This window comes from Theropithecus gelada, chromosome 9 (assembly GCF_003255815.1).
Source record: "Theropithecus gelada isolate Dixy chromosome 9, Tgel_1.0, whole genome shotgun sequence".
In the NCBI taxonomy this organism is placed as follows: Eukaryota; Metazoa; Chordata; class Mammalia; order Primates; family Cercopithecidae; genus Theropithecus; species Theropithecus gelada.
Window position 1 is genome coordinate 123,562,605 of NC_037677.1, and position 17,084 is coordinate 123,579,688.

General features: G+C 48.6%; 1 protein-coding gene across 2 annotated transcripts in view; it reads left to right on the top strand.

Moving 5' to 3' along the window:
* DOCK1 (dedicator of cytokinesis 1) overlaps positions 1–17,084 on the top strand; it is a 540,207-nt gene that overhangs the window by 102,946 nt on the left and 420,177 nt on the right. For both annotated transcript variants that reach the window (XM_025396230.1, XM_025396231.1), the window contains exons 13-17: positions 4,015–4,140; positions 8,409–8,533; positions 9,876–9,974; positions 11,549–11,621; positions 16,839–16,942. In XM_025396230.1, the coding sequence (XP_025252015.1) occupies positions 4,015–4,140; positions 8,409–8,533; positions 9,876–9,974; positions 11,549–11,621; positions 16,839–16,942 (527 nt within the window). The remainder of the gene's footprint in view (positions 1–4,014; positions 4,141–8,408; positions 8,534–9,875; positions 9,975–11,548; positions 11,622–16,838; positions 16,943–17,084) is intronic.

A 17,084-nucleotide genomic window follows, 5' to 3' on the forward strand; every position in this document is an offset into this window, starting at 1 on the left:
AAAAAAAAAAAAAAAAAAAAAAAAAAAAAAAAAAAAAAAAAAAAGAAAAAGGGGCCTCATCAACTGGGTGAGTAGGGAGATAGTGCCAGGGCCTGTGGCTTGGTGAGCGAGTAGAGGCAGGATTTAGCTCCCACTTGCCTTTTGTGGTCAGTTGTCTAGTGAAATGCACATTCTGGGCAGTGGTACATGTGCTCCTGTCTGGGTGCCATCCCTGATACCTCTTTGGGGGCCGCTTTCTATTGGTGGTTCTTCCTTCCTTCAAACTCTCCCTCCCACGATCTGGAATTTCATGTCTTAAAAAGAAAGGAAAAAGAAAAAAATATATTAAACAAAAAGGAAAGAAAAGAAACACCAAGAAACAGTCCTACCCTGAGTAATGCATCTGTCTCTGTGTATGTGGACTTTCTGGTCTTCCTTTCTCATTCATCTTTGCCCTTCTGTGTCCTAGCATCGGCCCTCTCCCTGAGCGTGCCCGCCCTCGTCTCCCACCAGGAGCCCTGTGGCTGCATGGGCATCCTCCCGTCCCAGTTTCCTGTTTGCCCTGTTACCTCTGACATCTCTGTCCCCTTGTGAGCTCTCAGAGTGGACCCTTCTGCCTCTCTTCGGGACTCTTCTTTCCTTCCCCACTATGGGTGCTTGCCTTTCAGGCAGCTCTGCCTGGAGCGGGTCTTCCTGTGCCAAGGAATGGTACCCCTGGGGCTTGCTAGTGGTTGTGCCTGCAAGGGGCACCGTCTCTGTAAGCTGCGCCTCCTCCTACCCCAACTCCCTGTGGTTCTGCTGGTTTGACTTCCATGCTGGTCCCCTTTCCCACCCTCCATAGTGGCATTCACATCCTGGCAGCCAGCTGGGTTCATGCGGTGGCCGCCCTGCTGCCATTCCATCCTCACGGTGCTCTGTACTCCTGCCTACCCGTTCCCTGTTAGCCACAGGGTGTCAGGTCAGAGCCTGACTCTTGTTCCTGAGCCCCCCTCTGGATGCCCCCCATCCTTCGGATAGACCACAGTCCCTGTCACCCCAGCCTCCCCACTGTCTTCCCATAGCATCTGGGGGCTCCACCTCCCTGGGGTGGGGACAGGTCTGCAGTTCTCTTGCTTCCTGCAGGTCTCAGCCCCGACGTCCCTTGCTCTGTGACCCTTGAGACTGTGGTCCCAGGATGCCTTGCAGTGTGCTCAGGACTTCTCCCATGAGAACTTTGCGGTTGCATATTTCTCTAAGAGACCGTGGAGTTAGTGTCTGACCGTTGGCAATGGAAGCTAAACCCCTGGCCGGGGAGGTTGTGAGGGTCTGCCCTATGTCTGCAGTAGGGGCAGTGCCCTGTATTTGCATAGCACATAGTAGGTGCTCAGTAGCTACTTTTGAATAAATTAGAGGGACTCACTAGATAGCAAGAGGAAAGAGGGTTTCACCAGCTGGCAAAGAGCAAAACATCATCAGCGACTTTTGACTTCTCAGCTCCAAGTAATGTAAATCTGTGCAAAAGAGAACACCGTTTCCAGGATAGCGGATGTAGGAGTGGGCAGCCAGAGGACAGGGCGTGAGGTGCGGGACTGAATCAAGAAGAGGTGCTTCCGTCAGGAGCGTCGGGAGCAGCCTGAGGTGCTGGCACTGCTGACGGGCTGTCAGTTATCTCCCAGTGCTGCCCAGCAGGCAGGCTGCTGGAGGACAGGCCTGCGACTATCTCAGTTCCTTCCACCCAGGGCAGGGCGCTGAGCTGAGGGTGATGGAGGGCGGGTCTTGATCTCAAGGCATCTGGAGAGGGGACAGCTGCACACACACACAGAGACAGATACAGACACATGCACACACACAGATACACCACACACACAGATACACCACACACATGCGCGTGCGCGCGCGCACACACACACACACACACAGATACACGACAAACACAGATACACATACACAGATACACCACACATGTGTGCGTGCACACACACACACAGATACACCACACACACACACACACACACACAGATACACATACGCAGATATACCACACACACACACACAGATACATCGCAAACACAGGTATACACAGATACACCACACACACACACACATCACAAACACAGATAAACATACACAGATACACCACACATGCACACACACAGATACATCACAAACACAAATACATATACACAGATACACCACACACACACACACACACACGCACAGATACATCACAAACACAAACACAGATACACATACACAGATACACCGTACACACAAACATAGATACACATACACAAATACACCACACACACACACACACACACAGATACAGACACCACACACACATGCACATACACAAACATACACAGATACAGACACCACAAACACATACACACACACAGTTACAGACACCATAAACACAGACACACACACACACACCAGATACACCACAAACACACACACAGATACACGACAAACACAGATACACATACATAGATATACCACACACACACACACACACACAGATATAGACACCATAAACACACACATGCACATACACAAACATACACAGATACAGACACCACAAACACATACACACACACAGTTACAGACACCATAAACACAGACATACACACACACACCAGATACACCACAAACACACAGATACACCACAAACACAGACACACAGATACACACATGGATATAGACACAGACACGCACACAGACATACCCTCACACCCTCACACACAGATACAGATATACACATAGACACAGATACAGACACAGACAGACAGATACATACGGACACAGATACAGAAACACAGGCAGACACAGATTTAGCCCCACACATAACACATATACATAGGCACAGATACACAGAGCCACACACACGAACACACAGACACACAGGGGCACACAGACACACATGGGCACACAGACACACAGAGACTCACACAGACACAGGCACACACACACGCGCACACACATGCACAGTCACAGGCATGCATGCATGCCCATGCTAGTAGCAGAAGTGAGGACAGAGGCTTTGATGTTCTGAGGGGCAGATGAGGCCCTACCGAGCTGAGTGGGGGGAAGCAAGCAGGCGGCCCCGCCGAGGCCTCAGGGATAGAGGGCCCCCGTGTGCCAGCCCCTTCCCGTGGGGGGAAAAATGCCGTCACAGAAGATAGCTCAGGCCGACCCCTGCCTGCCCCGCCTTTGACTTGTTGGAAGTGTCTGTCTTGTTTCCTCGTACTGTTGCCTCCTGTTTGATTGCTACTCAGTATTTATATAAACCACAGTTCATCAGCCTTGCAGGGAGGAAGAGCCCTTACACACGCCCTTACACATAGACCCCACCAGGTTCACTGCGCTCTCCCCAGGACACCCCTGGCATCTAGGTTTAGAGGCTTTGAAAGTCTTCATTTTTCTCTTGGAGAAAAGAGCCGAGAGCCGCTGGAGCTTTATTCTCTTTTGCTGTGTCGCTGTGGTACAGAGGGCCTGGCTCCACGGGCTGCATCGGTCCTGGCTGGGGAGGGCTGTCCTGCTGTTGGCCCTGCAGCCTGGTGCTCTTCTGCTCGTCCAGGTTGTGTGATGCTGCTTAGCTACTTGCAACTTTGATGGGTTCTCAAAACTGTGAATTCACCTCCAGAATCCTCCCCTGCCTTTGTCTTTCCTGGGAGATTAGAAAATGACAGACTTCTCAGCCCCCTCCCGGGAAAAGGCGGCCTGCTGATTTATCTGAAAGGTCTACCCGCTCAAAAGAGGCATTGGTCCTTGGCAGTGCCCAGCAGCACAGCGGGTGCACAGCAGCTGCTGATGTGCATTCAACTGCCTGTGAGTCACCCTAGGGCAGGGCTGGCATCCCAGCTTGTCGGATGCATGGAGTCCCCACGAAGGGCACCTTTTTTGCCTTGCCCCTCTCTTTCTCATATACCCATGTTTTTTCTCGAGATGTTGAATTGTGAATGAAAAGTCTCTTGTTCATTGAAATTGGTTTCGTGAAAACTTCTGAAAATGCATAGGATAAAATGTGACTTAACAGATCCGTTGTTTTTCCAGGTTTGTGGGTAACACTGAAATTACTTCCTGGAGATATCCATCAGATCCGAAAAGAGTTTCCGCATTTAGTGGACAGGACCACAGCTGTGGCTCGAAAAACAGGGTTTCCGGAGATAATCATGCCTGGTAAGAACTGGCTCATCCAGGGCTTCTGAGCATGGCGTAGGGGTAGCCGGCCACGGAGAATGACGTGTGGGCCGCATCATGTATGAGCTCTGGCAAGGAAAGGGCTCAGCTCCTGGCAGGTGACCCTCTAAGCCCCAGCATGGTTATAGATCATGGGGCTGTGACCGGAGTGGTAGAATATGCTCCCTGGCCCCCTGTACCCCTGGACGGATCAGCTCTCCCCAACTGCAAGGGTTGTGTGACAGGGACGTGGGCACCCAGTGAATGTCTGGATAGACATCAGGTCGAAAGAAGGAAAGAGGTCAGAAAGGGAACTGCCCGATGTGAAGCCCACCTAAGCACAAATGTCAGGGTTGGATGGTTGCTGAATGGAAATGTCTGTACCTTTACCTGCTCACCTGGTGTACGTTATACTGGCATTGCTCCATGAATTCTAAGTCATGAATTCTAAACTGACCAAACCAATAACAGGATTTCCGTGTTAACTCATATTTACATAATACATTTCAGTTTCCAAATAGTGTTAATAATAATCTGATTTGATCATCAAGAGATCTTTGGAAGCATGTTGATTTGTATCCTTTATATCCGTGTGATACTTTTTGGTTTGCAAGTAATGCTTATGTGGCTTGGCCGGGCGTAGTGGCTCATGCCTGTAATCCTAGCACTTTGGGAGGCTGAGGCGGGGGGATCACTTGAGCTCAGGAGTTCAAGACCAGACTGGGGAACATGGTGAAACCCCGTCTCGACAAAAAAATAAAAATATTAGCTGGGCATGGTAGTGTGTGCCTGTCATTCCAGCTACTTAGGGGGCTGAGGTGGGAGAATCACTTGAGCCTGGGTGGTAGAGGTTGCCATGAGCACAGATCATGCCACTGCACTCCAGCCTGGGTGACAGAGTGAGACCTTGTCTCAAAACAAAACTTAACTTGAACCACGTGAGGCTCTTGGAGGCCCACAAATTGGTGTTGAGTTAATTCCTATCCAGATTAAACTGTAGCCTAAAGTCGCTCAGCTGATGAGCCGTGGAAATGAGAACAAACTACCCCATGTTCAACGTGACCTCCTTATATAGGCCTCTGCTATATAGCTAGGAGAGTGGTGGCTATTCAGGGTGCATGCTATAGGAGTTATTGCTTTGCTTACTTTAGCACAACTTCAAGACTCGTTCTTTCTACTCCTTTTGTCTTTCAGGGCTGTTGTGGGTCATTGAACAGTGGGTCTGGTAAATCCATATGAAAGACATCTAAATTGGGTAGGCTAGATACTAGCTAGGCTTACCTGTACAGGAAGAAAAGCATGACGTTTAGTCAATTCTGAAGCTATTGCTTGTGTGTGTCAAGTCTATATACAGCAAATTAATTTAGGTTTATTAATGGGAGTGGACTAATTTGTATACCTATTATTTGTATTTGCATTTGAGATGCAGATTTATAAATTAGCATGAAGCGGTTGGCAATATGCATTTATCTTGGCGTCCTTAGGATGTCCTGATGTTCAAAGGGAAACTCAGAAGCTTCCAGTTCATGCCAATAGTGTTTCCCTTATGATGGATAGACTTAAAAACTAAGTCTAGGCCCGGAGTAGTACCAGGTGAGCGCCTGTAGTACCAGGTACTAGTGAGACTGTGATGGGAGGATCCCTGGAGCACAGGAGGTCAAAGCCACAGTAAGCCATGATCACAACCACTGCACTCCAGCTTGAGTGACAGAGAGAGCCCCTGTCTCAAAAAAAAAAAGTACGTCTGAACTTGTAGATCATCTCATGATAGATTCATAGGGAAGTGATTCAGTTGACCATTGTTCTGACAGTTTCCATGTGCTAAGTCCGTGGGTATGTATCCCATAGGAAGGGATTCTAGCTAAGGTGGGTCACCTGTGTTCTCTGATGGCTGAGTAATCACTGACCAGGCTGTGGGCACCAGAGAGAAAGAGTGTGGGCGGTTATCAGTCTGTCTGCCTGCCTTTAGCCTGCAGAACCTGTGTATCGCCCGGTTTTGTCACTGTTTCCAGGGATGCGCATCTTCTTTGGACAGCGGAGAGCCTGTCCTGTCACCCAGCGGCCTGCTCTGCTACTTTCTCATGGCTCACTGGACTCCTGGAGTCCTTCTGAGGGATCCAGGCAGGCAATACTAAGTTTTCCTTTGAGCTGGGAAGGTAGCAGGAGTCCACTATGTTGCTTCTAGTTCCTTCTTCCCCAGAATATTCTGTAACCTGGGGAGGCATTTGATGAGGGTCTATGGTAATTGCCCTTCTGTGGGGTTTGCCTACTGTAAATGAGGTCTTACTTCTGAGCTGGCCCTGGAGTAATGCACTCGAGGTGTACTTGGGAGTGAGGCTGTGGGATTTTCACCCTGTCACCCAGGCTGGAGTGCAGTAGCATGATCTCAGCTCACTGCAACCTCTGCCTCCTGGTTTCAAGCAGTTCTCCTGCCTCAGCCTCCAGATTAGCTGGGATTACAGGCACACACTATCATGCCTGGCTAATTTTTTTATTTTAGTAGAGACAGGGCTTCACTGTGTTGCCCAGGCTGATCTCAAACTCCTGAGCTCAGGCAATCCACCTGCCTCAGCCTCCCAAAGTGCTGGGCTTACAGGGATGAGCCACCGCACCCGGCCTTGAAGTTCCCTTTTGATGATGGTGTTTGCGCCTTGATAGAATTTTTAGGCTGAGAGATCATGTAGTTTATGCCTTCCCTCTCAATGAGGCTGTTTAGTGGTGCTGGTCTTAGAGGCTAACTTGTCCAAGGTCACACAGCTAATGAGCAGCAAGTCTCGGCTGGTGGCCTTGCGCCTGCCCGTCGCCCTGTGCTCCATGCTTCTTAACTTCTCTTGCGGTCAGAATCAGCGAGCGGCAGCCGCGCCTCCTTCCGTACAACTACTGTGGCTGTGGTAGCAGCCCACTGGGATTATTATGATAATGACTTTTAAATGAAAGCTTAATTTAATAGTTGGATACATTAAAAGCCAAAATAGAGCAGTTTAAAAGAAAAAAAAAACAACAACAACAAGAGCAAAAACAAGAAAGCAAGGGATCCTTGGTCTTCAGCCAGAGCGGGCATTTGCTGCGCTTGACGGAACCGCTCTTTGGCTCCGTGGGAGAGCAGGTGGTCAGGGCGTGGGAGGTGGCCAGGCAGGCAGCAGAGGAGCAGTGGCTGGGAACGAGGCTTCCTCTAAATCATGTTGCTAATGAAGCTTGTGAAGTTCTCCCAGTCGGGCCATTACTAGGGGCTTCCCATGTTCTCAGTAGGAAGAAGAGTCTTGAGCTCATTTCTTGTGTTTCCCCCCACCCGCCCCATAATTAAAAGCCCATCTCACTTTAAAATAGACAGGTCTGTTTTGTTCTTCTCTCTGTGGTCCCCATTCGGGATCCTGACAACCGCCTGCCAGAAGGGAAGAGCCATGCAGAGAGTTTCTCCCTAGACCCATGTTTCTTCCCTGATCCTAGGCTGGCGATCCTCATTCTTTTTTTCTTTCTTTCTTTTTTCTTTTTTTTTTTGAGACAGAGTTTTGCCCTGTTGCCGAGGCTGTAGTGCAATGATCTCGGTTCACTGCAACTTCTGCCTCCCAGGTTCAGGTGATGTTTCTGCCTCAGCCTCTTGAGTAGCTGGGATGACAGGCCTGCACCACCACGCCCAGTAGCTAATTTTTGTATTTGTAGTAGAGATGAGGGTTCACCATGTTGGCCAGGCTGGTCTTGAACTCCTGACCTCAAGTGATCCACCCACCGTGGCCTTCCAAAGGGTTGGGATTACAGGTGTGAGCCCCCGCGCCTGGCTGGTCCTCATCTGATTAACTCCTGGAGTTGTGCTCTTAAGAAGAATGCATAGGAGGCAACCTCGCCAGTTATCTGGGAGTGCCAGTGGATACTGCGATATTCCTTGGCTACTGAGGACTCAGACAGCCGTAGCCAGCTGTCTAACAAGGGACAGTGGTGTGGGCTGCCATGGGTGGTGGATGCCATCAACAGTATTGGAGCCCCTCTGGTTGCTGGCTGCCCCCAGAGGGGTAGAGTGTCCTCTGCCCAGATGAGAACCAAGCAAATCATTAGAAGCTTTGAGATTTTTCCTCTTTATAGCAAGTTTTATGATGATGAAAATTGCTCTTGTCATGTATTTAAATGGTAAGACTGTTATGTGGAAAACATTTCATAATCATCTGATACGTATTTGTAATAGTTTATGAGGATAGGTAGACAGTCTTGCAAAATTCACAATTATGCTGTGAATCATGAATTGGTTTTTAAATGTATGATTTCTCCCCCCTCAGGTGATGTTCGAAACGATATCTATGTAACATTAGTTCAAGGAGATTTTGATAAAGGAAGCAAAACAACAGCAAAGAACGTGGAGGTCACGGTGTCTGTGTATGATGAAGATGGGAAACGATTGGAGGTATTTATTGTGGTGAGGGCTCATCTGCAGTGTTTCCGTTTTACTTGCCAAGTGCTCACCTTGGCTCTGCTATAGCATAGAAGTTGTCACAGGTGGGGCTTTGGAATTCCATTTCTTGGGATTAGCGTTGGTTCTTGCTTCCCTTTCTCCAGCTTGTCACGCAGGACCTGGGGTCCTCTGATCCTGGCAGCTGGCCTATCTCAGGGGGTCCCTGTGGTCTTTTTTTTTTGAGACCGAGTCTTGCTCTGTTGCCCAGGCTGTAGCACTATAGGTGTGTGCCAACATGCTGGGCTAATTTTTATATTTTTTAGTAGAGATGGGGTTTCACCATGTCGACCTCAAGTAATCTGCCTGCCTCGGCCTCCCAAGGCACTGGGATTACAGGCGTAAGCCACTGCGCCCGGCTGGGTCCCTGTGGTCTTGACCACTTTCGCCCAGCCTTATCATGGAGTCTCATTTGCTGTCATAAACCCAAGGCCCAAAGGTCTAGCAGTCACGCTAGAAGTACAGATACCATCATTACCATTTGAGAGATGGAGAAATGAAGGCCCTAAGAAATCAGTTAAATTGCTCAGGGTCAGAGAGCTAGCGAGAGGTAGAACTGAGCACCTGCCCATGACAGCTGGAGGTCTGACCTCGTGCTCTACCTACCAGTGGTCACGAACATCTGCTTCCATGGCCACAGCAGCCTGCAGGGTCTACCTGGGAGATACTCAGAAGCTGTTGCCTCCTCTGATGACCAGAGGTCAAACCAGAGCTGCTGTCCCTGTGAGGTGCCTGTTTGCACCAGGGCTGGAGGACTGGGTTTTTCTGGGCCCATGGGGTTGTGCTTAAGGCTCAGTGTCGCCGAGAGAAGCATGATGTCTTTCTCTCTGGGTGAACCCTGTCCAGCATCACTGCCTGCCTTGTCTCCCTGGAAACATAGGTACTGTCCTTGCCACTGGTCTTTCCGGTTGGAGTGAAGCAAACAGCGTTCATGGCTGGAGGAAGGAGAGGGGAGGGTTCCCACCTTTTAGTCTACAGTCCCTCACCCTAGACCTATGGCATGGATCAGGCAACTTCCTGCAGATCCTAATGTTGAAGTTATTAGGATTGAGGGTCTGGGGGGATGGAGGTCTGTGTCATCCCCATATGTCATAACCATCAAGATCTTTAATGTGTGAGAACAAGGGTTGGAGCTGGCCGCTGGCTTCGGGTGGATCTGTGCTTCCCTTGCTGGGAACACTTTCGTTTGTGGTGGGGTGTGTTGGTGCTCTTGGAGCGTACCTGTCCTTCCGCGTATATGTATATGGTGTCCAGCTCTATGAGGTCTTACGTGAGCTCTTTATGTTTTCTTTTAAAGCATGTGATTTTCCCGGGAGCTGGTGATGAAGCGATTTCAGAGTACAAATCTGTGATTTACTACCAAGTAAAGCAGCCACGCTGGTTTGAGACTGTTAAGGTATTACTTACATGGTCATTTTATCACATGGCACTGATGATGAAATGCTCATTTGTAACCCAAGGAAACATCCTAACATCCTCCTCAGCCCGGGAGCTGATCTAGGCAGGCAGAGTGTCTCCCAACAAAGTCATTCAAGGTTGCTAAGGAACCGCACTGGCGTTTCTTAGAATACATTTACTCTCGTCTCCTTTTGGATGTAAAAATAGGACTTTCATGGAGACGAACGACAGAGTCTTTTTAAGATAGCTATTGTCTTTCTCTTCGCGGTACTGTTTTATGTGTGGCATGCTGTCTTTACACCAAACAAAAAAACTGAGCTGCCGGCCTGTGGAGGTCATTGCTGGGGAGTCGGGTCCTGTTCTGTAGCACTGACGTGGTACATTTTCATAATGCAGCGTGCTCACATCTCCGCCAGGGAGTAAACACTGTCCCGCCCCCAAGAGCTTGAATATTTGAAAACCAGGCCAGGGACTGGCTCTGGAATACAGATGTTTGATGTGAGAATTAGGGACAATGTTTGCTTAGAGGCAGCACGTATTATGTCTTTTTTCTTTGAGTGTAATGTGTCAACAGGAAAGCTTTCTTGGTGCAGCTGTGGGCAGGTCACCACAGCTGTGGAAGGAGTGTAGACTCTTCCAGGTTGGGGCTAAGAAGAAAAACGGCAACTTTTTTTTTTTTTTTTTTGGAGATAGAGTCTTGCTCTGTCACCCAGGCTGGAGTGCAGTGGCGCAGTCTCGGCTCACTGCAACCTCCACTTCCTGGGTTCAAGCGATTCTCTTGCCTCAGCTTCCTGAGTATCTGGGATTACAGCCATGTACCATGGCACCTGGCTCATGTTTTTGGTATTTTTAGTAGGGATGGGGTTTCACCATGTTGGCCAGACTGGTCTCGAACTCCTGAACTCAAGTGATCCACCCTCCTCAGCCTCCCAAAGTGCTGGAATTACAGGCGTGAGTCACCATGCCTGGTCAAAAAACGGCAACTTTTAGAAATAGAATCTTGGCCGGATGCAGTGGCTCACGCCTGTAATCCCAGCACTTTGGGAGGCCGAGGTGGGCAGATCACCTGAGGTCAGGAGTTCGAGGCCAGACTGACCAACATGGAAAAACCCCTTGTCTACTAAATATGCAAAATTAGCTGGGTGTGGTGGCGCATGCCTATAATCCCAGCTACTCGAGAGGCTGAGGCAGGAGAATTGCTTGAACCCAGGAGGTAGAGGTTGTGGTGAGCTGAGATCATGCCATTGCACTCCAGGCTGGACAACAAGAGTGAAACTCTGTATCAAAAAAAAGGAAACAAAAAAGAATCTTAACAGGAATGATTAGAGCATTCAGAAAAAAAAATCCAACTGTATCACAGAGTCGGCCTGGCAACTGTTACAATGTGATCTCGTTTAAATTTTGCAAAGGCATTTTGTCTTTGGAAAAATCATGTGGGGACTAGATGTACAGTGTTTTCACCACCGCAGTGTAGCAGTGTTTACAGTTGTACCTGATAGCTCCATTTGAATAAAGCTGTTATGCTGGACGATATAGATCACAGTGCTTAAACTTCTTTCTTAATTCTTGAAGGTGGCCATTCCCATAGAGGACGTTAACCGCAGTCACCTTCGGTTTACCTTCCGCCACAGGTCATCACAGGACTGTGAGTAGTCAAGCACTTTCTTCCCCCAAGGATTTTTAAGGGAGAACTGGGGGAAAGCGCGAGAGGCCACTCTCAGTTGTTCTGGAACTTGCTATCATAACACAATAAGGCTCACTTCCCACCTTATTCTTCTCTCTTTTTCCTTGAGCAGATCTCAGGAGATCTTAATTTCTTTCTCCAGTTCCTCCTACCCAGTATTGCTGGTCCCCTTCTTTCTTTTGCTTTCCGGTCTTCTGTGTTGACTTGTCATTCATCCATGTCATCCATCAGAAAAGTTACCGAGCTGTAACAAATACCTCTCAAACATGGGCTCTTAAGGCCCCCTGTCTGGAAACTGGAAATCTTGAATCCTTTTTGTCTTTTGTGGTGACCCTTGCTGTCTGGAGCTCAGGGATGGCTTTTCTCATAGACATTTCTCTGATACTGACCATGATGCCAAGACTTTAGGAGGAAAGAACTGCTGTAGGAATCACTCTCCTTCAAAAAGAATTTATAATTGATGACTGAAGTTTGTTCCATCACATTTTGTTAAATTAATTGTCAACTAAAGCTGTAGCCCTGTGCTAGACTTTAAGATATCACAGAAGGAAAACATGATTCCTGTCTTTCAGGGTGTGTGTTTCTTTGGCATTGGGAACTGAGACATATTAATATTTGGGACAATAAGTAGCAAAGAGAGTTGACTACAGGCTTGTGTGCCGCAGGCAGTTAAAGGAAAAGAGTGGTGTGGAGGGCAGACCACCCTTTGTCACCGATGAGCCCGCTGGGGTCGCACCGTGCGGTGGGCAGTTTCAGGTTCTGTGTACTCTGGAAGGAGCTTAGGCATGAGCCTCTTCTGTGTCTTCATTTGAGGATAAGAACAACTTCCTGGCTGGTGCCGTGGCTCACACCTGTAATCCCAGCACTGTGGGAGGCCAAGGTGGAAGATTGCTTGAGCCCTGGAGTTTGAGACCAGCTTGGGCAACACAGTGAGGCCCCATCTTTACTGAAAAACCAAAACAATTATCCTGGTGTGACGGTGTGTACCTGTAGTCTCAGCTGCTCAGGAGGCTGAGGCAGGAGGATTGCTTGAACCCGAGAAGCGGAGGTTGCAGTGAGCTGTGATTGCACCACTGCACTTCAGCCTGGGGAACAGAGTGAGACCCTGTCTCAAAAACAAAAAACAAAAAACAAAAAGAACAAGAACAAAAACAAGAAAATTCTCCTCCTAGGGTATTCTTGAAGGTCAGGTAAGGTGGAGGCTGGCCACCTTCCGGCACGGTGCCTGCTATGGATAGGGGCTCCATGGTGGTTGCTGCTGCTAGGATAATGTGTTCATTCACCTGACTGTTTCTGGGGCCTGGCCTGCCCTGGGCCCTCCATGTGGGGTGGGTGTGCCTGGACAGGGGTGCTGCAGGAGAGCAGCCTGGAGAGCAAATGCGTGAGCACGGTCATGATGTTATGGTGTACAGACCACCTTGTGGGACCCTCGAGAAGCTTGGACCTGCTGTTGTTCAGGGGAGTTGGGGAGGCCTGGTGTGTGGGGTCTGCAGAGCTGGGGTGCGGGCCCACGACTGTCAACGGCAGGTGTGTGTGTGGTGGGGCGTGGCCTGGAATGTGGCTGACTGGAGGGGTCTCGAGCAGCATGGGGTGCCTGGTGGTGGGTGGTGCATGGCCGGGGAGTGCGGGGCGGGGGGCAGCAGCTGACAGCTGCTGAAAGCATCATTGCACCCCTGTCCTGTCCCAACAGTGCACGCAGGTCACGGGTTCAGTTACAAGGGCATCCGGGTTTATGTCTAATGGGAGAAGCTGGGGCAGGAAGGCCGCCTGCTTGGAAGGCAGTTCCCTGCCATCTCATCCTTGCCACAGGACCAGATCTAGGCCACCAGACCCCAGACCAAGTCGGATCTGCTAATGGTACATGACATCCTTGGTGGCCGAAGCTGTAGAATAATAATAACTATCAACAGATGTTGGCCATCGTTCGCTGTGCTCTTACCATGTGCCTGACACAAGAAATTTATTGTACTATTTGGATTCATCCTCACAAGATTCCCATGTGGTATCAGTATTATTACTTCCCACATTACAGATGAGGAAATGGGCTTGGAAACCCCAGGTCAGGGGCTGAAAGTCACCCAAGTAGTTGGTGGAAGAACTTTGGTTCTAACCCAGGTCCTTGTGCCGGAGCCTTACGCTCCAGTGCCTTATGCTCCAGTGCCTTGGGGGAGTGGCGAGGCCACTTCCCTCCTTTGGCTTTTATTGAGTTCCTGCTGTATACACAGCAAGCTGCTGGAGTTTCTCCTCTTGCAGAGCTTAGGTGTGAGTTGAGGTTTGAGATTAGTTTGCAAGAACCAGCTAGGGTGTGGCAGCCTGTGAGTATCACGTGAATTAGGCAGAGGTATGATGTGGGCGGAGGGTGCTGGTGGAATGGGGGTGGCGGTGGGCACAGGTGTGTCCTCGGCCAAGGCATGGTGGGCCAGCCTAGTGGGCCACAGTGCGCCCTAGGCCCTCTAGGGCTCCATGCATACATCACCCTGAGGCCCATGGAGGAAGCAGGGTGAGGACAGGGTTCTGGAATCCACAGAGGACTTGTCTCAAAATCATGCTCCCGTCTTTTAACAAACTCATTCTCTCTAATTAATAAATTACACTAGGGCAGAGTGAGCGCTCCTGTAGCATTTTAATTTTCAAAATCCTTGTTTTTCTTGTCAGTTTTAAGTACTTATTATAGACAAGATGCTATCACCCGACATACCAGGACACGTTTGCATAATAAATGAAGTCTCGGTGGCCACAGCTTGTGGGATTTTGGAAAGATGTTGAGCATCGCAAGTGTGATGCCGATGAAAGCCTGGACGTCGGTCACTGACCATGGCCTTTGGGGCCTCCCCAGCCAGCCCTGCATGCAGATACCTGGGGCAGAAACAGGTAGAAAGAGCTGAGGCCACATTGGTCCCCGCTTGCTACCCTAAAGAGGAGGCTAGCAAAGGGAACAAGTGATGGGATTTCTCACCTGGGATCTGTCCTTGGGATTGGAAAGTTTGGTGTCGATGGGTTGACATAATATCTTTCCAGCAACCTGTCAGCAACTCCAGGTGCACTAGACCATGTGGTCCATGGAGCCCGGCAGACTTGCAGCTCTCAGTTCCAACTGGCCAGGAGCTGAGTTTTCCTTGATTGTAGTGTGCTTGTTGGGTGGGGCGGCCTAGGGAATGGGCAGCTCTACCCACACTCCAGAACACGTGACCTCTACTGTGGTTCCTAAGGTTCTGTAAACTGGTCATGTGAACCGTCCACCTCATGATGGCTGCTAGTGAGCCTTCAGTAAAAATCAGTCCATTCCTCGGATGTGAAGGTGCAGAATGTTAATAAAAGGTGCACTTACTGTACTACTGTCTGGTAGAGTGAGTAGAAGCCATCTGCTGACCATTATTGTCCCATGTCCTTCTGAACCCTGGCAGTTTTCCTGGAGGCGTGTCTTTTTTGTTGTCTTTTCCAAGTCCACCCAAACTTAGGAGGAACTGTTCTGTTCTTTGCCATTTGTACCTTGAAATATTTTATGTACTCTGGTGCCCTTTTACAGAGTTGTTTTTCGGAATCCTAGGGTACTTATATTTTACTTCTGCTTCTTCCTGTGTTTTTTGGCTGGTTGATTATTCATGGAACCCTTTGATTTGCCAGGATGTATTGAGCACCCATTGTGTGCAAAATACTGCTGGACACCAGGAAGGCAAAGGTGATAAGCCATATTGCCTTGGGCAGTGGGATCTGAGGGTAAATACTTTGAGCCGCTGACTCAAGACGGGTGGATGCGTGATTCTTCCTCTGTGATCTCTGTCCTTTCATCTGTAAAGAGAAAGCTCTGAATCTGTAATTGTGGAGATAGTTTCCAGCTCGGGGCCTGTGTTTCTGTGCTCTACTGAGATTGCAACTTGAGGAATTTGTGGCAGATCCATTTCTTCAGTCCATGTTCCTCATCTGTCCTGGCTCATCAGTCCTTCCCCGCCTTTGACTCTCGCTGCCTATCACCAGCCACACTGGCCTGCTGTCCCCAGATGTGTCACAGTGGTCCTCGTGAGGGCCTCTCTCTGCCTCTTCCTGCAGCTTTGACATCTTGGCTTATGTGCTGTCCAGCTTCTCAGAGAGATGTCTTCTGACCAAGAAATTGGATTGTCCCCGTTGTCACTGTGACCCCTTAAACCACAGTGTTTTTGTTTTCTTTATCATCTGAAAGCTCATTTGTTTGTTGACTGTCTCCCAAAGTGGCACAAATATGGATTGAGTACCTGTTGGGCACCAGGCAGTATTTCATGTACTGGGAAATGGCAGTAAAACAAAAGGTCACTTACATTCCAGTGTCCAGTGGATGAAACCAACAATAAATAGCAACAAGATCAACAAAATTCTCTCTCTCTCTCTCACACACACATACACACACACACACACACAGAAACACACATGTCAGGTAGTGATAAGAATTATAAAGAAAACTAAATCAGGTGAGAGGAAAGAGGGTGACTAATGGACTATTTTAAACAAGATGTGGTCACTTTGGAGGAGAGGACATTTTGGCAGAAACTTGAATGAAGTGAGTGAGCCCCACCTGCAGATACCTGGGGGATGAACTCTCTCACCAAAGGCAGCACAATTTCACATGGAGGTCGTTAGTCCATTGGTAATTCATGTGATGGATATTGCGAGGCAGGAATTGATTGTAGTTTTCTGTATTGACGCGAAGTTTCCTTGGTGGAATGGTCTGCCCCTTCCCAGCCTCTGTTGTTTGCTGTGGCCTCTCGTTTCCAGGCCCTGTTCGTTTCCGCTGGTCTGGGCGTCCTAGGTTAAAAGCATACAATCTTTCTTATTGTCACTTGACAGTTACTCTTGCTTTCTAGTGTTGCGGGCTTTCCTTGGCCTTCTTCAAGACCATGCTGCCCTTCTCGGCCCTTTATTCTGGAATCCGTTCTCACGTTCCAGGAAAAATCTCTTCTATGAGATTTTGATTAGAATGGCTTTGAATTTACAGATTAATTTGAGAACAACTGATCCCTTTATGCTAGGGGTCTTCTTACTTGTAAACATGGTCCATTTTTCCATATGTTTATGAGATTGACTTTAATACCTGTTCGTATAATTTTGTAATTGTTTTCTTGAAGGCAGCCTCTGTAGCATCTTACAATGTTATTTTGTCATGATAATTGAAGGCAATCATCAATTTTTTTGTTTTTTGTTTTACAGCTAAGGATAAATCTGAGAAAATATTTGCACTAGCATTTGTCAAGCTGATGAGATATGATGGTACCACCCTGCGAGACGGAGAGCATGATCTTATCGTCTATAAGGTATCTGGTTGCATTGGTGCAGTATTGCTGCTATAGACAGTTTCAGTCTTTTCTGGGCTTCCTGACCCGAACCAACATTTCCCATCATTGTGAGGAAGCTGCTATCTAGCTACATTTAATTATGTCAATGAACATTTCCGAT